We start from the raw sequence: 23,272 nt of genomic DNA, 5'->3' as shown, positions 1-23,272 counted from the left end.
AAAATATGATCGGAGTGGGACTTTAAGCAGCGCGAACGGGAAAAAAAAATGCCTAATAAAGCAGATTGCGCCAGATATCGTACAGAACGTACACACACACACACACGAGTCAGCATATGATTATCGTGCTTATATTGTTTCACGTTTTTATTGAGAAAAACAATATCCACATGCAGGGGCGCCGCCAGCAATTTATGCTCGAGTGAGAAAAGGCGCTTCGCTGGCAGACGCTTCAGAGACACAAAGATAACGGTGTTCTAAGTTTCTAACAGCACTTTGCGTTTTCTGTTCTTAAACCGGTCTCCCTCAACGAAACTTAAAGGAAGTATATGTCTTAAAATCATTTTGCTATAAGATAAGTTATCATTTCGGATCACGCGGGGTCCAGCTGCGCTTACCTGCAGTCGTGAATGCAGTGATGGACAGCTATTTTTCCTCATTCGACTGTTTGGATTTCATGTGATTTCTCATTGTGTTGATGATATTATAACTCAGATTAATTAATTAATTCGATCAAAAGAAATTCCATTTAGTAAGATCATTTTCAAGTAATTCCAAACTTCGCGAGGCAGACGACAACATTATGTGATCAAATACACACAACTTGTTAACACACTCCACAGCGCCACCCAGTGCATTTCATTATAACTGCGAGTTAGTGCTTGGGATTTATCATGGATTCACTGCATTTACGGCCAGCAAAGCAATGTAGTAAAATTCGAATAGTATTTTTTTTTTCAAATAATAATTACAGATCGAATATTCGAAAATTCGAATATTCGTGCACATCCCTAGTCCTGACAGACGTTGCAGTGACAAAGATAACGGTGTTCTAAGCGAAGTTTCTAACAGCACTTTGCGTTTTCTCCCTCAGCGAAATTTAAAGGAAACATGTCTCAAAATCATTTAGCTATAAGATAAGTTATCTCAGATATACAGCTGCGCTTTACCTGCAGTCGTGATGCAGTGATGGACAGCTGTCTTTCCTCAGTCGACTGGTGTTTGGATTTCATGTGATTTCTCATGGTGGTGATATTATAACTCAGATTCATTCATTAATTTGACCAAAAGTAATTCCACTTTGTAAGATAATTTAGCAAGATAATTTTCATCTGAGTAGCCTTCACGGCATCTTCTTCACGGCAACCCGTCAAAATAAAAGTTTGGTTTAACTTAAAGAAATTGACAGAAATAATTAAATTAGCGTACAATAGATGTAACTACGTCTCCATTAATTAAAGATACTACTACTAATAATAATAATGTGTGCAAAGAAGGTTGCTTATTTTTCACCTGACTTTTTTTATAAGCATTATTTCTCAATATCATCAATATTTTCATTTAAACAGCATGTAGCCTTCAATCCATTCATAAATTTACCATCATAAATAATAAAGTAATTGAATTGAATTAAATATATATATACATTTTTTTTTTTCAAACAGTTAAATAAATTATAAAAAAAAAAAATAGTTCAAACTGATTTTGCTTTGATACCGAAATTGGTACCGAGAACCGTAACATTTTAATGGTATCGGTACCGACTACTGGAATTTTGGTACCGTGACATCCCTAGATCAAATACAAAACAACTTGTTAAACATGCTCCACAGCGCCACCCAGTGCATCATTTAATTATAATTGCGCGTTATGCCGAGTTCAGACTGCACGATTTTAGCCCCGATTTTGGCTCGCCGACAGGTTTTGAGAAATCGCTGACAAATGCCCGAAATCACAGGCAAATCGGTGCTCGTTCACGCGAGTGACAATCACGCAGTGTGAATGAGCAAAGACGCGATCTGAGAGAATCGCCGACGCCCGTGAGATATTTGGCATGCTAAATATCTGGACCTGTCGGCGATTCACAATCCTGCTGTGTGAATGTGTTCTGACTGAAAACTACATCGGTGATGACCGACAGCCAATGAGAGAGCAAGATACAGGGAGGAGGAGGAGTTATAGACCAGAATATCAGTATTTTAATAGATAGGCTTATATTTACAATTATATCAAACAGAAACAAAGCACAAACATTTGCGTGACCATCAGCAACAGCAGGACATTTGCAAAATTATTTATTTACCCCCAACTCTCTTTGCAAAACACAGTCCTTGCTCCCCTCGTCTTCCCAACCATTTCCTGCATCAACTGTTTATACATTTTTTTTTCATTTTCGCTACAAATCAGTGCACAGACAATTTTAGGGCCCTATGATTTCCGCGATCACGGAATCGCGGACGGAATTACGGAATTGGCAAATTAACGCGGAATCTAGTGTTAACGCGGAATTTCGTGGAATTTTACATATTTGGATTGAAATTCTGTTTTTGTGTGTGAGAAAAACGTATGTCTGGTGAAAATACAGACCGGGGGAAGCAAATCTAGGCGACACAACCCCTCCCGTCATTTCAGCTCCAATGACGGCATCAAAACAATGAAAGCATGGCGAAGCGGCTCTCCACGGCTCTGCTTTCGTCGGCGAAAAAGTTAAGAAACTCGACGCTATAAGCCCTCAGTACCGAGCCGAGCAGTTCGCACGTGACTTTTATGCAGTGTTTCCCTCACATAGACTCATTCGCGGCCACAAAATCAACTCCGGCCGCCACATATTGCGTTTCGTTCATTTTTATTACGCTATTTAAAACACGCAGCTATTCTTTCCGTTGTATTTTCTTTCCCCGCTCTCCCTCCGTCTCTCTATCACTCACACGCACGCACGCACACACACACACAAACACACCGCGTCTGTCTATGAGGCGCCGGACTGGACAAAAGCGAAGCGAACTCCGCAAGCGACACTGGGTGAGAGAGAGACAGAGTGTGACTTTTATTTAAACTTTAAACTAATATAATTTATTTTACTGGACAGTTTAAAGCTCATAACCATATTTTGTTGTTACTTGAAGAGTGCAGTGTCATGTGGCATCATGCAGTATTTGTCCTGAAAAGGCTACTGAGTAAATGTCTGTAATTTAAGGTCATTCCTATTTTATTTGTATACATTTTAATCATTAACTTTAAAAGCACACTCTTTTTATGACTAAAATAACAGTAAAGGGTAAAAAAAAATGAATTCCCAAAAATTAAAACGGAAAAAATGGAATTTGGGAAAAAATAAAACGGAATTTGGGAAAAAATAAAACGGATTTCATAGGGCCCTACAATTTGTAGGCTATCATTTTTAATAACAAATTCAGTGTCGCACGAGAACTCCGGTCTCACGTACGCGTGATCTTCCGTTATTTCCGTATCACTTCTCGCGTTTGTTTGGTTGTGAAACGTAGGCCTAGTTTGCGGACCAGGCAGAAGTTGTCGGCGATTCTTTCTTTTGTAAAGTCATGCAGTGTGAAACCTCCTGTTGCCGATCCATCGTGCAGTGTGAACACAGCAGCAACTGAATGTTACCCCAGATAGTCATGCAGTGTGAAAACAACAGTGACCCGATTATTTTGAAAATCGTGCAGTCTGAACTCGGCATTAGTGCTTAGGATTTATCATGGATTCACTGCATTTACGGCCAGCAACGCAACTTAGTCAAATTTGAATAGTATTTTATTTTTCCAATAATAATTACAGATCGAATATTCGAAAATTAGAATATTCGTGCACATCCCTAGCCGATACATCGGTGCATGTCTAATTGTCAGAGACAAGAAACAGTAATAAAATAAGAACAAATAACCAAATTACGAGCAGGAGCACAAATAAATACAATAGAACAATCATGTTTAAAATTAAATGAACAGTGCTTTTCAGGTACAGAAATCGCATAAAGTAATCAAATGTTAAACAATACTGCAGTGTCTTCACTATATAAATTATATAAAGATTAATCCTTAAAGTTACAAAAGTTATTCAGCCAAGAGCAGTGAGCGATTTCTTTTCTTTGTCCTTGTTAGATTAACATTAGTGACAGACAGAAGCAGAATTATTAGGCTGCTGTCACTGTAAGAGCTGCAGGATCGATTGTTTACTAGGATACTCGACAATACAGGCATTTTCACAATTTGGTGTGAATCTGTCCGTTCAGGTGCAAGCAGATGTGAAAGAACACAATTCAGTTTTTCTGCGCTATCTGAGGCGTGTTTTTTTGTGTGCTTGCTTCAGATGTGTTGAGCACACAAAACTTCTTACACAGCACGCAAGTATCAAACCGAGTTAAAAACATGTGCAAATGATATACTTTAGTGATGATTCAGCACTGGCCCAATCAGGCAAGTGACAGTTCCGTCTACTGTCCCAAGCATCGGACAGTCATATTTCGAGCCCTGTATTTTGCATAAAAGAACATTAAGTATTTTAGAACCACTAAGATTTGATTTGTTGTTCATCACCATTTTCATGAGATTCACACTATTGGTACCTGAAAGCATGAAATCAATTTAATGTTTAATTGCTACATTTTTTAAATTATTTTCAAAATCGTTCCAAATTTCTTGTGTGTCCAACCATACAGGTCCACGTGTGTAACATGCTGTGAGCTCAAACAACATTGAAAACACGTCAGAAGAACGAACGCTTTCAACTCATGTTCCCTGATTTGCTCCGCATTGGGAGTGCGACTGTAAATGAGATTCTGTACTCCTTCAATTCTCAATTACATCTCACTGGGTTGAGTAATCTCAAAGCAATAAATTGAGAAAACTACCACCAGTGGCGACACGGGAAGGAGGAATTATTGACTTTTACAGTCAACAACTGACACATTTGCAGATAAACTCAACACCCCTAATGTTTCTACAAATATTCTGAAGAATTCAGAAGAAATGGACCAAAGGAAAAAACTTTTTAAAAAGTTTGACATCCATACGAAAACCTTTTCATATTAAACACTTCTTCAAATTCAGTCACATTTAAAACTGCCAAAAGCCATTTTCCGTGAATAAGCAACACTTCCAAATTTATTAAAGGCTGTAGGTAAATAACTAGAAGACTAACAAAGAACAATAAACGGTAAAATTATTTGAGCTACAAAACAGCGTGTTCATGGTTAAGATAAGTTGAAATAATCGGCACAACATCTCCTGGCAAGAGATCTCGCGAGACTAAAATGTGACGAGATTTCTCGTCGAGTGAAAAGCTGTCTCGCGATATCGTCATGACGGAACGTGAGGGTGAAATTAGCATAGAATATGCCACCGCTACATTAATTTCACATTACATTACGATGCCCACCCCGGCACCGCCTCAACTGGTTTTTATTTTTATAAAAACAGCAAAACGACATTGACACTGCTCTGCTCATCCAGCACGAGTTGCAGTTGCGTGTCGCACAGTGAAGCAGGAATCACGGTTCAGTTATCGCGTGACGATGGCGGATGATTAATGCGCAACAGAGCCTAAACTTCTGATAAATGTCTTATCTTGTAGAATGCACGCTCAGCACCGCTGCTCCTTATACACAGAGTATGTGCGATCGCCAACCTGAAAGTAAAACACGAGCTCCCTGATGCGCGCAAATTAGGCTGCATAAAATAGCCTGTCTCCCAAAATCAAACCTGTCTCTGGACTGTGTAGTTGTTGCTCTGGTCTGTTTGCACTTTGAATATTGAGAGAGTACTGACAAGACCAGGGAGGCTCCGTTTCTGAACTTTTAATCGGAACCCAACAACTGAACACAAACGCACCAGCCTAACTCACTCGATACATTCTCTTTACCCGGCCTTTTTCCCGAACTCACCACCTTAACCCTATAACTGCCGGTGCAAAATAAAACAGAAATTTCACAACAATTATAAAGAGTCTGTGCGCTACAGTACTTTGATTATGGTTGCACTTGAACTTTTTTTGCACTTCAGACTAAGAGAAAACTTGTTTATTTTTGTAATTTATACTGTTTTTATTTGTCATTTATACTGTTTTTATTTCTATGTTCAATTTGTGGAAATTAGTTTAATTAGGAGGTCACACACAGCCTTAATCAGAAGTTCTGGAAGCTCATAAAATGTACAACCAAATGTAAAGCCAGTCAGTTGAGTTTGTGGCATAACCTTTTACTAGGGATGCACGATGATATCGGTAGGGCTGACTTCTAATAGTCGAGGATTCGACGATTCGATTCGGAGAGGTCTGATTCGACTGTGAACCTCATAGTCGAATAATAGGGAAGTGTTATGTTACGTAACCAATAGGGGTGTATTATATTACCGTGAGACGACGGTTATAGGTGAACACCGTCATTAGAACTCTATAACCGCCCAAACCGTGCTATTCAAATATTTTTTACAAACATTTTTTATCATAGAGAATGTTTAAATACTAATATCATCTTATGAGGGAAGCGGAGGCAGAATTAGTGGTGCATCGGAGGCTGAGTGCTGGAGATGATTCGGGAGAGGTCTGTGCACCTACCGATCAGAGCGCGCGCTGACACGGAGTAAAGCCTTGTTTATCCTCGACGCGTCCGCACGAGCGCGAAGGTGCGCACGGCAAAAAATGACGCGTTGGGTGCGCAAGACCGGCAAGACCCCATTTCGCTTGGCTGTGTGCACGGCTTTTTTTGTAACAGCGCGCGACGCCGCATCCGAGGATGAACGACTTCAAGCCGAATCTGCCCGAGCATGTAGGCTACGTCTCACCGCACCGGCTCGCAGTTTGCGCGTCTAAAGGATTAAGGATTCATTTAATGGAAAGCACATTCACTTCTAGTTGTCTTGCTGTTCATTTTAAATAAACGTAGAGCGAGTTGTCCTATAACAGACGAACAGTTATTCAACCGAACGTCTAGCTGCTATCTAAAAAAAAAAAAAACCCGACTATCAGTCGACTACGGCAAAATCTAACGAATCAGATTCGACTATGAAAATCCTTAGTCGAAAACAGCCCTAGATATCGGGACAACATCGGTATCGGCCGATGAAAGCTTAAAATGACCATCATCGGCATCGGCCGATATGAATATTTCTGCCGATGAGCCTTGCCGATAGGGTAGCGTGTTTCCTATGCGCACGTGACGACCTTGAACGAAGCATGAGCGCCAGCAACTTAACTAGAGGTTAAACTTCCAACTAGGGGTGTGCGTCTCACGCGGTTTTTGATCGTGGACGATTAAAATGTCTCTTCACAATCTGCTTTTGAAGAAAAATCATAGTATCGTGCATTCTATCAGTTCAATTCTGGCGCCTTCATCTCAACATATTATACAACGCGACGTACATTCACATCACATCACATGTAAATGCAGAGGTAGAGTTACACTCACGGGACACCGCAATTCACAAAAGTTCATTATTTGCATGTGCGTCAAAGTCTTGCTAGTTAAGTCTTGCTAGTTAAACATGTCATTCACGTGCTGATGCGCTGTTCTAACATGCGCTTTTCTGAGCGCGTTACACCCGACGCTCACAGGAACTAAAGCCTGTCACAGCGCCTGCATCCTGGACTAATCTTTCGAGTCTTATTGCGCTGATATGGTCAAATACACACAAGGTTAACAAACAAAGTTGGTTATGTCTAAATAAATATCGATACTGAAATATCTGAACGGTACCAATATTTATTTCCTGAAGTATCGATACTAGCCGAGCGGTCACTTTCACTTCTCTTCAAAGTCGCGTTGACAAACACCACACGTGACGTACTCGTCTCATTCGCTCTGGTTAAATAGCAAAAGTGAAGTGAATGGAAAGATTGCGAGGGTGGCGCCCCCGCGACCGGCTTTGGTTGATTGATAAAGAACACCGCGATCGGGGATGTCGGAGAATAGCGCGCACACGCATAAAAAACATACCGCGAGCAGGCATGTCGGAGTCGGAGAATAGCGTGGACACGCGCTACACACCGCGAGCAGGCATGTCGGAGTCGGAGAATAGCGTGGACACACGCTACACACCGCGAGCGGGCATGTCGGAGAATAGCGCGCACACGCATAAAAAACACACCGCGAGCAGGCATGTCGGAGAATACGTGGACACGCGCTTCACACTGTGAGCGTGCTGCGGGCACCCAAAAGATTGTTTGACTATCAATAATCCCTAACATCACTCATTTTTTAAAATTATTTTATAGGTGAAAACAGACTTAAGGAACAGGCTCCAGGGGTACCATTTAGCAGCATATATGCTCAGCATCAGGGGTGTTTGTTATTTGGACAGACCTGCCCCCACTGCTAAAAAAATCCTAAAAGAAACACTGTAACTCTTCTCATTTTAACTTTTCTGAAACATTAACCAAGATGGCCTAGTATTGTTGTTGATATGAGTGTGTTGTCTAGTATTTTCACCGTTTTCTTAAAGTTAACATAATCTGACTGAGGAATCTTAGACAAGTAAATATTGTTGTGGTCAAATGTAAATTAACTTGTGCCTTTTTAACTTTATTCAAAAATTATTATTTAATTCTGCAATGTTCCTTCATTAGCGATTATCATCAATTTGATTACACAGATACTAATTAAACTAAACAGCTAGATAATGGCATCTCTGAATTCAATAATGAAATGCCTTTAACTGAAAATTGAATGTTTAATCTTATTATTATACATTACTGACACTCTATCCTCCAATTAGATACTGTTAAGTGCTTTTTTGTTACAGTATATTTTAATCTTTGATAACAGTAGGTAATAAAAATACAATGGATCATGTAAGCTCTGGTCCAATTAAAAAATATTAACAAATAGAACTCGGGACATTTTTGTTCATGTAAAATATACCTCAATGTCATGTTCTAGACTTGTTATATTTAGCTTTAAATACAAAAAATACCCCCTTAATATTGTGGCAGTTTTTTTCTCTGTGGTATCGAAAATGGTATCGAATATCGATATTTTTCAAGGTATCGTATCGAAGTTAGAAATTCTAGTATCGTGACAACACTAGTCTAAAGTGAAAGCAAACAGAGAAAATCTGCTTGTCAAATGTGTGTATATTAGACGCGTCGCGTGCAGTTCTTAAAGAGACAGTAATAATATGCTGCCGCTAGTCCTTAAAGAGATATTGCACCCAGAAATAAAAATTCTGTCATTATTTACTCCCTCTAATGTTGTTCCAAACCTGTATTCATTTCTTTCTTGTGCTTAAATATATACGATGGAAGTCACTGAAGTACAGCAACTGTTTGGTTAGCCACATTCCTCCAAATAACTTTTATTTTCAACAGAAGAAAGAAACTTGAGAGAGTAAATGATGACAATTTAAATTTTTGGGAGAACTATCCCGTTAATGTTAATAAAACAACAAAACACACAGAGGAAATCACTCACTGCTCTTGACTGAGAACTTTAATAGAAGCTTTAATAAGCTTTTTTTTGCACTTAAAAAAAATACAAATATATCGGTATCGGGCAAAATTAGTTTGAAAATATCGGCATATCGAATATCGGCCAAAATTCTATATCGTGCATCCCTACCTTTTACAGTGCTTTTATATTGTTGTCTTTCAATGCATTTGATAATTCATACTCAAAGTAGAACTGAAATGACATTCATTAGAAGATTATTAGTTAAAACATTTTAAAATGCACCTGCAGACTATTTTTCCTGTCATGAATTTTGTCATTGAGAATTTCTGTAAAATATTGCGCAAAAATCTCGTCTTGTCACGTTCTCGTGAACCCAATCTCATGTCTCAACACACCTGTGACCACATAACAGTTGATTATATGTAAAATACAGCAAGTTTCTAGCCAGCTGTAAACAAAACAAAATTTGCTTCACTTTACACATAACCACACATCCTCATTTGTTTGAGACACGTCTTTGCATTAGTAGATAGCTGTGTATTGTGTGCAAAAATATATACCGTACTATCCACCATTTTCCAACGCCCCATGACATTTTGCATAAATTATGGGAGTACCGTAAGTTCCGTTAATCTTCATAAAATCAGCGAAAGGTTCGCAATATGAACACTAAGCATATTTTTTAAAAACTAGGTATGTTGAGATGACATTCTACTCACCCTTCAACCATTAAACATTAAAAGGACATTTAAAAGTGTAAAAGCATTAACAAACCACACATGGGACATTGAGTGCTAATAATTAAAAGTTATTTCAGTCATTGTGACAGACAATAAATATTATATTTACTTGCTTTAGAAACATTCCAGTAATCACTGTTTAAAAGTATTAGAACTGAAAAGAGGAGACAATTAGGCTAGCTACATTTTAAAACATCCATGTGAAAACAAACCTGGAATGAGACGTGAGGATTTGGGGAGAAAAACGAGATTGTTAATGTATTCTAGTAAATTAAATTTAAGAGAGCAGACCACAAATGTGCAGTACATGTTGTCCTTATTTATACTGTTAGAGCGGAATAAAGGAAAAAAGAATATTTAGGAGGAAAAGAATGCAGCTAGAAGGAAACATGAAGGAAATTTTACAGCCCATTCAGTCAAACTGACGGATAAAGATTATTTGTAGCGCAACCTAGTCTTTTTGAGTGGAACTTTCCCAAATCGGAAGTGCCACCAATAATCTAAAATGCAGTAGGCTCGTTGGGAAAAAGGTGGATAGCAAAATCTCCACCAGACAGATTTCTAACATCCAGCCCTATACAGCATGATTGACCAATGTGGGAGAATATGGAGCCACCATTTGATTAAAAAAAATGGCATGCATTTCCAGGTGCACTCAGTCCATGTCAATCAAAAACTGTCCAAATAAGCATTCCTTTAGGAAATACAACCATAGCTAACTACACCGACAGCAGAGACGGCATATTTCTCGTTACTCCGTTGATTTGGACCTGTCAGCCAGGCCAGTCGTTCAGGTAGTGCTTTTGAAACATCAGGAGAAGGTGGTTAGCTTCACTGCTTTGTGGTGACAGCTGCAAGTTAGTGATGCCCTCAGCAAACCGGTACAGGAAGAAACGTAAGAAAGGCACAGTCCTGAGGACAAAGTTATGCTATTACAGGGATTCGCTAGTTTATTGTCAGGTCATCATGACAACAACCGGTTTGTTTAGTGGCACCTGTCCTTTGCATATTTCTCAGATACAGTTGGATTGTGAGCATGCAAATCCTCAGGCCGGTGTTTAGGCTATATGGATGGAAAGACTTTGTAACTCCACATACAACGTAATGAAGACCACAAGTTCACCTTTTTGATACCGCAAAAATATCCACAACAAAAAACTATTTTAACGGCCACTCAAGAGTGTGCTTTCCAACAGGGAGTCAAAAATCCTACAGATTATTTGTATAGGTGGGTTTTGACAGTTCACTCAAAACAAGAGTGTGGGCCGAGAATGACATTCAGCACTGACAGACGACAAATAAAAGGGCAGTAAAAGCCACTTGAGCCATATACAAGTACGGTTAAGTGCTCAATAGCAGTAAAATATTTCAGATTGTAGTTCAAACAACTACAGTATTCAGGCATGCATTATTTTGATATAAACCAAAAAGCAAACAGGCAAATAAGGGTGTGATAGTGCTGGGCGGTATACCGGTTCATACTGAATACAGGTGTTTATTTTTGTTATGATATGAATTTTTAATATACCGCAATAACGGTGTATGACGCTTTAATAACGATCGGAACGCGGCGCGACACTGTTTGAGAGGGTCCCTTTTCACTCTTGCACTCTGTGGTGATGGATGTGTTACTTAGCGTGACTGTGAAGATGGATAGGTTAAACTATAATTGATAGAGCTCTGTCAAATTATAATACAGTGTTTCCCATACATTGGTTCACAATATCAACACAGCCTTTTGGAAAATCTATTTGTGGTTGGCATTGACATCATTGAATAAACATGAGCACTGCACGTTTCAAAGTCAAAACGCGGCACGGGTGTTTTTTTATGAATGTATCGGAAGTGAACTAATGGTCTTTAGAAAAGTTTTTGTTATTACGATTGAATCTTTCTTTTTTCTTTCCTGATAAAGCAGCATTTATGTGCGTTGTGCAGCTTTGTGTACAGGCGTTACCGGGGAAACCGCTATTTCTGCCGCTCCTAAAGCGCCTTCTGCTGGCACCTAATGTAAACAGCCTTACAAACCTGTATTAATACTAGTGTGGATATTTTCTACAATATTCACTCATGACAGTAAAATAGGGCATTCTAAGTCAATCTACTGCAGTATGTCCTCTCTCACTCAGTAGAAAATGTGGTTAACCCAGTCATGCTTAGGGGAAAAAAATACCGTCATATACCGTGAAACTGGTATAATTTTGAAAAATACCGTGATATGGATTTTTGGTCATACCACCCAGCACTAGGGTATGAAACCACATTTCTCACTGAAGTTGTGGTCTGATATCACTATGGTTTAGTGTGATTTATGTGACAGACTCTAGAAGCCCGTAAAAGGTTAATGGCGTTCGGTTCTCCACACAACACACACATATATGTGTCATGTAAATGAAGCCTGCAGACTCCAGGACCATAAGTTTGAAGAAGGAAATTACTATGCTAATCTGCTACATTTTAAAAGTAAATGTCAAAAGAAAATACATTACCCTCACATTTCCAAACAGCCCTGTGGAACTGCTTAAATGTGACATTTCCCCGATCACAGAGGAGAAAGGGAACACCTCATCATCAACGGTATGCTATGGCAAATGATTAGTACACCATTTCAAGCAATTGATTGTGCCAAGGTGGCTTTAAGACAGGCGTCCAAGCCTATTTCTCATTGTACGACTGCAAACATGCAGAACTTCAGAAGAAGAATGGAAGGAAAAGAGGAAAGAAACAACGATACATTGCAATGAAGAACCAACAAATAAAGTGAGGGGGGAAAAGTGATGGATGCAAGCAGGGCATATCATCAAAATCGTGATAAATTTTATGCTGATAACGATAAGCTCATAAAGACATTTTTACTTGACATGGATTAGTGTAACACCCTATCACAGAGTGAAAATAAAAGTGACAAAAGCCAGTCAGTGCATGTCGCTTAAGTGATTTCTGCATGTGTCTGTTTGAATGAACGGCATCGTTTCATGTGATACACAAACACACACACTGTTCAGTGTTTTTAGCGTCTGCCACTTGCTGCTTTGAGTAAATTCACAAGCTTTAGGTTTCTTCTGAGAAAAACTACCATAAAACACACTGAAATTGAAAATAAAACTGAAAGATCTTTACAACAGACCGTCCTTCCAACATGTCATTTAAGTTAACCATACCACCACTCCTACCCTTAAACGTATCCCACCTCAATAGCAGCAGAAGTGTTATGCAATACAACAGAATAAGTACATTGAACCTAACAATTATTTGTCATTAATAATTCATCATTAAAGGTCAGTTTCATTATGCAACCAAATTAATTTAATAAGATTTTACATGTATGTACTAGACAAGTTCTGCTTTAAGAACGAATAGTGCAGAAAAAGTAGAGTTAGTTACAAACTAACTAGTATTTACTAAGCCTATAGTCTGGAATTTATGTTCCAGTTTAAGTAAGAACTTACGAATGACGAATGGCTGGTGCAACTCTACCCAGCTCATTAGTAGAGGTACGAGACTTGCACAGGAAGACATCCAAAATGTGCAGAGCAGGCATCCTCCAGGACCAGGACTGAGATCCACTGAGTTTGCACTGTAAAACTCCCACAATAATGTGTCTAGTCGGGGTCAAGTCAAGTGAAGCCAACATAAATAAGACTGATTAATCAACTATTTGTTCAGGCAATCCAGTGACTAGTCCATTTTGAAAAGTATATATTTTTTGCACATCCCTACCGAATGTTTGCATCTTAAACGTACGCTTACTTTCAAAAATCACTTTACGTACTACCCAATCAACAGCGCGGTCTGATATGTCTAGTGTATAGCATCAAACTGGCATAGTGTGAGCAAGTAAAAAAAAAAGAAGAAAAAAAGAAAGAAAGAAAGAAAGAGAGAGAAACATGACGAATGGATCTGATGTGCAGAACAGTTTGAGGCCTACATGAGTGCTTTTGCGTGGGTAAAGCAAGCGTACAAGAGGCCAATTTGTGCAGAGTTTGGTCAACCTAAACACTCCTGAAAAGATAGACGGATCGCTGGTGGCGCATGAAGCATGAGCCGGTCAGAGTGCTTCTCCCAGCGTCCGCTAACATGTGCATGCTCACACACCCACCCACATTCACAGGCGCACAGCTGTCACCGGCAGGCAGCAAAGGATCATTCACAAAAACACCCCCCTCCCGGCTCTGTTTCCCTAAGTATCTGTGACACACACACACACACTCACAGTGAGGCAGCATGTGGAGATTCATTACTCAGCAGTGCAGACAGTGTGCTGTGGCAGCAACAGTTCACTCATTACCCCGCAAGCAACTGAGACCATGCCCTTCATTCGGAGGATGCTGGGATAGGATTTTCCCTCTTAAACAGATACGCTTTGCTCTCAGGGCAGTCTGATGGGTCAATGCCAAGGTCTGGGTCAGAAAGGCTAGTCTTAGAACAGTTCAAAGGGCATCCAGTTAATATTCAAATAGACCTGTATGCTTCATGGTAAACCAAAAGCACCCTTTGGAGAATATTGGACTACCATGTAAATATAAATCATTCAGTACATATATGGTTGTCAAAAGTACCAGTACTTCAGTGCCAAGTCACTTCAATTTTAAAAACATAACTGTACCAGCCTTTCTGCAGCACTGGGTCAATCCGGTACCCGCTGATGGCCGGCTGCTTTCAAACGCTGCCATGCTTATTTGTGTGGCTGCTCGTTGAACAGCATCAAATGTTTCTATTTACAACGTTTTTGCAGCGTTGATTGCAACAAATCCCAGACTATTTTGTTTAGCATGTGAATGTAATGGCCAATCAGAGGCATTTAAGTAAGTCGGAATCCGCTCAATACACCAGAGTTCGGTTAGCATGCTTGCGTGCATCATTTTGTTATAACTAACAAAGTATAAACAATGTAAATAGGAGATCCAATGTGCAGTATAAACAGATTTGAGATTATAACACGAATTTTCACTCCCGCTGCGGCTGAACTAAAGTCATATCAGCTTCATTGATTAATAAGGGAGTGCTCTTTTCTCGCTTTCTCTATAACCCATACATTATTTGGATAAAAGTTTTATTTTTCATGCTGCTAAGTACACACCGAAAAGTTTGGGGAGTGAAACCTTTTTAAAATGTGGGTTTGAATCAGAAATTTTGATGTTTGATAATGGACAGGACAAAAAAAAAATGTGTCAAAATAGATCTGTGCATTAAGTCTTAAAGTATGCAATCAGGGTTTTTCCTGTAATATAAATATTTTCGCAACCGCCCAAAAATGAATCTTTGTCCTACCAAAGATTAATTTTATCATGTAAATATGACGATACCTGCCATTCTGCAGTACTGGTACCCGCTAGCCGGCTGCTTTAAAACGCTCCTGTGAGTGTTTTTGTCACTAACTTTTCGAATCAGTCACTCTTTGACTTTTTACAGATAACGTAAATGTTTTATGATGTGTCCTGACATTGATTATTTTCTATATTCATGAATAAATAGGATAATTGTGTGTTTCAATTTTAGAAAAAAATAACATTACTAGTCTAGAAATCAATTTCAATAGTAAAGTTACATTGGGTTTAATTAGTCTTTTAATGAGATCTACTAATATTGATAGTGCCGAGAATTTTCCCGTGAATAAATGCATAGATCAGCGATTTTGCTTGTGTACCTTAATGGTCTTGTGGTTAAAACCTTTGCCAAGCGTGTCAGAGGTTCTGGGTTCTAATCCCCACACATATAGCCTAGATTTTGTTTTCTCATCAAAACCAAATATGTTCATCAGTGGTTACAGTATATATCAAGCAGGGACACGTTTGTGTGCATTGTGTTTTGTGATTTCACCGGAATGAATAGAGAGTCTCCGCAACGGCGATAGATTGAAGCGTGCGTCCGAGTGAAGACTGTGCGCGAGCCACAAGAGAACACTGTATCCATGCAACTGACAGCCGCGGCAACGAGACCTCAGCTTGATTTCAAAAACACCACATTTTAGCACTAGATTGTCTCTTATCTAATAGTGCTGCACGATTAATCATATCGCAATCGTAATCGCGATGTCAAACCTATGCGATTATATAACGCAAAATGCCGCGATTTTATATGAAATAAACAAATAAGGGCTATTAACGCAGCATCTCTTTTTTTATGTCATCCTTTGACTAGTGTTGCATGATCCCGCTCTTATTCATGCAAATGCCTTTAAACCATAATGCACGACAAGTCAAAAGAGCGCGCTGCCTGTGAATGTCCTGAATGTGACACAGAAAGACACGCGCCAGTATAATATGCACAGACCGGGTGCCAGAATACAGTCTTTCGAGCTTGAACGAACAATAACACACACAATTATGCCAAAACGTCGTTTTGTCGAGTATCTTCATAACATAAGAGCAGTCTCATGATGGACGAAAATAGTTGTGCTTTTGAGAGAATGAGGCGCGTGTGAGATCCGCATCTCAGCAACGGCTGCTCTTAAAGGGCCAGCAGCGAATAAAGCGTTCTGTCAGTTAAGTTAATCAAAGAATAAAGGGAACATAGAAAATTACTCACTGCTCTTGACTAAATAACTTTTGTAGCTTTAATAAGGATTAATCTATATATAATTTATAATTCATGCAGCGCAGGCTGTTTGATAACTTTATTCAATTTCTGTATATATCCTACCTGTTAAGACAGGAAGGGCACAGGTAAATATGGCATTTATTATGGGTTTATGCGATGATTGTTTGAAGTTCACTTAATTTAAAAGCTGTTATATTTTTTTTAAGGCTAATAAATATTTTAAAAGTTGATAGCTTTCAATTGTAATGATGGAATCATTGTAATGTTGGAGGGTTATAATTAACGTTTAAAATGTGGGGGTGTCGTCATTTTTATCCAGACAACAATGGTTTATTGATCATTATAGGTGTTATCAATCATTTAGTTGTTGTTGCTAGTTTGACTTGAGAAATACACATTAATACACAGAATGATCACTAATCTGTGTGTGCATTTTGCTTTAGAACCAAGCAAGTTGACTCATGAAACCATTTGTTTATTATATCGAAATCGCATATCGCAATCGCAATATTGACCTCAATAATCGCAATATGACATTTTCCCCAAATCGTGCAGCCCTATTATCTAATAACGAACTAAATTAATCCTCTGCTAGAAACTGGATATGTTTTATTTATTTGTATTAGGTACATCCGTTCCTCAATGTCTCACAAAGTGGTGGGGGACAATATCAACCCTGAGAAAAAGTGGTGGGGACATGTCCCACCCATAAATTACACCTATGCACAAAAATTAAAACTTTGCATGTCAGAATGTTTGAATCCATGTGCTAACACACTATCACTGTAAAGCTGCTTTGAATCAAACAAATCGCTACATAAATAAAAAGCGCTACATAAATAAAGGTGACTTGAGCATCATATATTCTGCTATAAAAAGCATAAAATATTATTATTATTTATTGCTACACTTCAAAATGTGAATTATTCCATCAAAAAATTAACACTTAGCGTTGTCAGACTTTAAAACAACGGAGCTGCGCACTTGTTGATATTTGTGTTTTGAAAGTTTTTGATTGATGTTTTAACTCCTAACCAATAGACCCCTTTTCAGTTAGTAAACATGACGTTTGTTTGTGGGCGGAGCTTAGGTGGAAGCAGAACGATCCCTCTGGCCGCTTCCCTAACGTTAGTTTGCAAGTTTTGTTAGCTTGTTTTTTTAACAATGACTGGAGAAAATCCGATTTTATCTTAATGTGTAAGGTCACTCACTGTCCAGGACCGCGATTGTTATTTGCAAAAGTTAATTTTAACGGACGGAACCAGATTTGCCGACCCGTACACGCTCACTCAATGCATGGACGATCTGACAGGATTAACGATAACGCTACCTCCGGTTGAGTGGCCTGACTTCTACACCTATCCGATAGAGAAACCGAGCGTAAGAGAAACTGAGGGCATATAAATCTTCAGATTTATTTTAGGCCAATCAGAGCAGAGTAGCTCGCTGAAAGGAGGGATTTAGAAGGATTGATTTATTTGACGAGTCGTTTGAGAATCATTGAAAATGTGATGTGCAAATGTATGAGGAAATTAAAGGGGTTTTTTTTACCTTTAATGCATATAAACATGTTTGTAGGAGACTCCACAACTGTCAACAACATTAGGCAAATTTAAAATAGCATAATAGGGGCCCTTTAATAAATAAAAAAACTTAATGGAAACATACCTTCATATCACACGTAGATTTTACATAGGCCTATTGCTTTTTTGTAAATCTACTTTTCATCAATACCTTTTCAGTCAACATAATGGTGCATGAAAATAAATTAAATTTACCCTTTAAGTAATTGGCGGGGAAAACATATGGTACTTTCATTTTTTTTAAGAAAAGAAAAGTGTCATCTACAGCAAATCTGAACAGTTTTCAGTTTTTGCATTCAAGTAATATTTGCCAAACACAGATATGTATTCCATATTTTATGACTTTAAAAAAATCAGCTAAAGAACATTGTTCATGGCTTCCTCTCAAGGTTTTACTAATTTTATCTTTGATATACATTTATCTCTCGGCTAATTAATACTGATTATTGCGCTTTGACACTAAACTAACTTACAGTTCTGCTATTTGTACACAAAAAAAGTCCCAATTTAATATTAGCACAGATATATGCACGCCTAGTTGCTTTTGAAAATTACACACCATCATCAAGTTAAAGTCACCCATTGCATCATTCATGCAAATCTGCAGTCTCAAAACCTTTAAAATCGCACAATTTATCTGGCTAGACCAAAAATTAGATCTTTAAATACACAAATCTATGCAGAAATGTAGTAATCTATGTACAATTTAAGCACATCTGTATCTAACTACTGTAGCCTATTCAATTTTCAACATTACATATTCATTATAACAAATGTTATAAAATATCTATTCATTTAACAATGTCTTCAGCTACCTACACAAAAGTTGCTCAAAAGAAATGTTCAAATCATAAAACTATACAGTGTACAATCAAACTCAGAAATAAGTTTCTGTGCATTCATGAGTCACACCAATACCAAATCACCTGTTGTTTATCTAAAAAGAGAACGTCGCTCCATCCGGCACAAGCGCTGATTAACAAAGAATCACCACAAACTCATCTGAAAATTAAAACACTCGAGGACAACATGCTATTTAATTTAAGAAAAATATTCTTGTCTTACCATCAAGGTTATGGCATAGTAGACAGACTAAAAAATGTTGCATTGGCTTAGGGTCTTAAAACACTTCACTTCCACAGAGAATACACGATCAAGTCTTTAAGCATTATTCTCTTATTCAAAAACAAGAATCTCAGAATAGCATAAATGTCTGAGTGTTCAATAAAGGTGTGAGCCTGAGAAAAAGAGTTTGACAATGAGGACAGGATGGTAGTATAACAGCAGTGACACCTGGCTTACACCTACACTGCTTGTAAACACAGACACACATTGAGTCTGAACAAGCATGCTACTTTCAATATTACCTGCACCGGGATCAGTGACACACTGTATATAGTAGGAACGCTTCCACTTAATGCATCTAATGAGTTGCAACCTGAAATTTAAACAAGAAACCTGAATGCAAATAAACATCTCTGTAACCTTACAACATGGTTTTCAAGTTATAATTCTGCATATTACAAATACTAATCTCTAATAATAATACACTGCTAATGAACATTTCACGACATAATGCATGTCATTTAGAAGAATTAAGTTTCATATCAAAAGAGATTCAGATAGGCAATCAAGATCCCTAAATGAACAAAGAATTGAGACCTTATGATGTTACAAATATTCTCATAAAAATACCACAATCTCTTTAGAAACGCAAAAAAAAGCACCTAAACAAATAAGTTAGAAGCATTCTAAATATCAGAAAACCTGGATGCAGGCAACTTGGATCCAAATGCCAACAGCTCATAATGTAACCTAGTAAATGACATTCATTTAGATAAACCTTTTTATGAAATGCAAATACCTCTTAACATTGGACATTGCAGACCCTGCAAACCAATGTGCATCACTAAAAAATGTGCTCTAAATTGCACACATTTTAAAGCAAAGTTGCAAAATCCCTTAATCATGATTGTTAAAAACAAAGCAGATTTGTGCATGAATGACCTGTTTATGAAACGCTAAATAAATGAAACACCAGTAATCAAATTCTCCTGTTTCAATGCAAAAGTGACTCAAAATGAAAAAAATGTATCTTATTAATCATCAAGTTGCATACATTTAAACCGTGAAAACGCTTTAAAAGGCGCCCATGCACACAGTGAGTGTAAGTAGAGCAGCTCTTCGGCGGGGCTCTTTGCTGCATTAGATGCAATTATAAATGGCCAGGCGCAGGAGAAGAGGCAGCCAATCAGATTTGAGCTCGCGTGTCAACCTAAGACCAACTGTCTTCTGCCTTTGACAGAAGGATTTTACCTCCATAATTCAAATCCCAAAGCAAAGCAGCCCGCTGCACTTACTCACATCACTCAGCCTGTTTACACACACGTACGGCCCAAAAAACGCCTCAAAACACTCCCAAACGCGACGCGTTTCAAACCAAACCGATCTTAACTGTTAATGCGGCGTTAATGTTCACTTTTACCCCACGAATTGTGAAACATTCGGGCTGAAAATATGCGTTTAGCATCGGCTTCTAACTAGCAGTTACTCTGATAGTTTGGGGGCTAATAAACGAGCCGTTAACGAACTCGAATATCTTAACAGATTAAACCGAACCAACAACCTTCATTCAAAAACGTTCCCGACAAAACTATTATCAAATCATGTGAATCTTGGCTTACACGAAGCTGGACTTTTTGCTGCATGCACGCAGCGAGCCCTGCCTCAAATTAGCATTACTTCAATTTCAACATGCAAACTTGAGCCCTCTTCAGCCCTGTCCGAGCTCTGGACATCTGTCTCGCACAACCAACCCAAAACGAGTCAACAAGGGACAGAAATATAGTACAATAAAAGCTGCTTACATGGACTGAGTTCGCTGGAAAAACAGAGGCAGCCATTTTAGAGCAGACTGAAGTTGTGTCCCAAATGTCATTACTATACACTATGCGCTTACACTATGTACTCAACCGTCTATTGTATGAATTTTATACGGTTATTTTGTCATGCAGTGGTCTGAAAGCCCCTCCACCTCCGCGAAGTAAGGAAAGCTGCGACCGTTCGGTGCATGAGGTGTCCAGCGTTCCACATTTCATTATTTTCGGTGAAATGAGTGCATCATCCGGGTATTTAAAAAGCACTTGTTCTTTTTAGATTTTTCAGTGAACACTATTCGCACTGTTTATAATACAAAACGGCATACATAGTGTCTACGTACGCGAATTGGGACGCACCTTGGAAGAAACAATAGCAGACTCTCGTACCGAAGCACACAGCTCTAGCCAAGCGAGTTAAGCAAAGTTTACCTGGGTCCTGTTGAGGGCTTGTCCAGTGCTTCCCGGACTCATTGGAGGAGGGTGATGGCTTCTTTGTTGCCAGGCCGGATGGCCGCCACCGTACTGACTACTGATGTCCCCCGGTCCTTTGGTAGCCCCGTCCTGGCCGCTATACTCATTGGCCGGGTAGTTTTGGTAGCTCCTCGTGGAGCTGGGAGAAGTCAGAAGCTGGTTCAGCGTTGGGGTGGACGTGGGCTGAGGGGTTCCCATGTTATACCTCTGGTTGTTGTAGGAAGCAGCAGCAGCAGCAGTAGTAGTTCCTCCTGGCGGCGGTTGCTTGCCTGGCTGCCCCCCGGCCGTCGGCTGCTGGCTGTTTCGCGGGGAATTCATGCCGTAGCTTTGGCCCTGCTGGTACGGAGTCCGGTTTGGGAACGGGCTGTAGTTGTTGAAGTGGTTCGGGTAGCCGTGTTCGTGCGAATTGGGCGGGTATGAGTCCATCACCGCCGGCCCTGCCATGCCAGGGCTTTGTTGTCCGCCATGTTGATGAAAAGGGGCCCGGTTGTAGTGCTGGTTGTAGGTGTATGGAGGTGGGGGGAAGGCTCCCGTGTGGTGTGGAGCCATGCCGGGGTGGTTGTTTCCTTCGGAATCATTCTGGCTATTGTTATTGTTCACCCTGGACGGGTTCCCGTTGCCGTTCTTCATGTCAGGGTCTCCTCCTGCTCCTCCTCCTCCCCCAGCAGCATTTCCCACATCGGCCCCGTCTTGTAGTTCCTTCTGGCCCGGGGATCCGCCGTCGGAGCGCGGCTCCTTGCTTTCCTGCTGCTTATCTCCGAGCACCGACTCGTCCTGCGGCTCCCGCTCCGGCTTTTTAAGTTCGACGGGCGGGCTAGTGTTGAGAGTGGCGACCTGAGCGGCCATGATCTCTCTCTCTCCCTCTCTTTCACCGCGAGTCACTTTGAATATAAATACAACGCTCTTATAAAGACGTGCCCGTGTCCCGTATCATTCCTTCGACTTTCAGACCGAATTCGGTCTTCTCTCCCGAATGCGACTCGAGTATAAAAAGTTTCTTGGAGAATATAAATAAAGGTCCCGGGAATGAATTTAACCGACACAAATGTGTGTGTGAGTGTGTATGTGAAGGGGGGGCCTCTTACAGAACGAGAGCGCGAGAGAGAAACCGATCAAACCAGCACGAGGCTCCGCGAGACACAGCCATTTTACCGAAGCGCGCGGTCACATGCAAAATGCGTCATGGAGCGTTATGCGGATCCGGAGCGAGAGGGAGAAGTATGTCATCAGGTACTTTCACATAGTTTTGGCTCCAGTTCGTGGAATGAACACAAAATACGTGTGAGCTTTGGGTTTTATGATCAAATAATACATAAAATAGAGATTGTATTGTGAGTATTGTATTAAATGAATCTAGAGTTGTTGTTGTTTTTTAATTAGGTGGAGGGCAATGAAAAATGTAAACTCTTTTAAATAATGAGTTTAAATTGAAACCATGAAATCCAAATAAAAAAATCCTACTTTTTATGGAAATATTGCAGTATTTATTATAAATATAATAACTATATATAGGCTATATATATTTAAAATATATGTTTTTATTCATGTGCCCTCATTATCTTTAACCAAAATAACTACCCTCTCTCTTGCAGCAACATCTCCTCTTCTCGAATGACGTGTTTACTGGAACTGGACAATTCCCAATTGACAAAATCAAGTCTGCCCTACATTATTTCTTGTTGTTGTTGTTTGTTTGTTTTTTACAAAACATACAGAAATTATATGTTTATGACATACAACTTTGTATACAGTATACAAAATGTATTAGCAATATGTTCAATGGCATCAGAATACAAATGAGAAAAAAAGAGTTTACATTATTTCTTGTTCAAAAAGACGTTCAAGATACGTCTCATTCGGGAAGAAAAGACTATCTCA

The 23,272-nt window shown here is 39.3% G+C and overlaps 1 protein-coding gene across 1 annotated transcript in view; it reads right to left on the bottom strand.

The window, feature by feature from the left end:
• arid1ab (AT rich interactive domain 1Ab (SWI-like)) overlaps positions 1-22,561 on the bottom strand; it is a 115,812-nt gene extending 93,251 nt beyond the window's left edge. Inside the window, exon 1 of the mRNA XM_056264849.1 lies at positions 21,353-22,561. Within this exon, the coding sequence (XP_056120824.1) occupies positions 21,353-22,240 (888 nt within the window). The 5' untranslated portion in view covers positions 22,241-22,561. The remainder of the gene's footprint in view (positions 1-21,352) is intronic.
• Positions 22,562-23,272: the final 711 nt, after the last annotated feature.

This window comes from Rhinichthys klamathensis, unplaced genomic scaffold, assembly GCF_029890125.1.
Source record: "Rhinichthys klamathensis goyatoka isolate OS25496 unplaced genomic scaffold, OSU_Roscu_1.1 h1tg000225l_1, whole genome shotgun sequence".
Taxonomy (NCBI): domain Eukaryota; kingdom Metazoa; phylum Chordata; class Actinopteri; order Cypriniformes; family Leuciscidae; genus Rhinichthys; species Rhinichthys klamathensis.
This window is presented reverse-complemented; position numbering and strand designations above follow the sequence as displayed.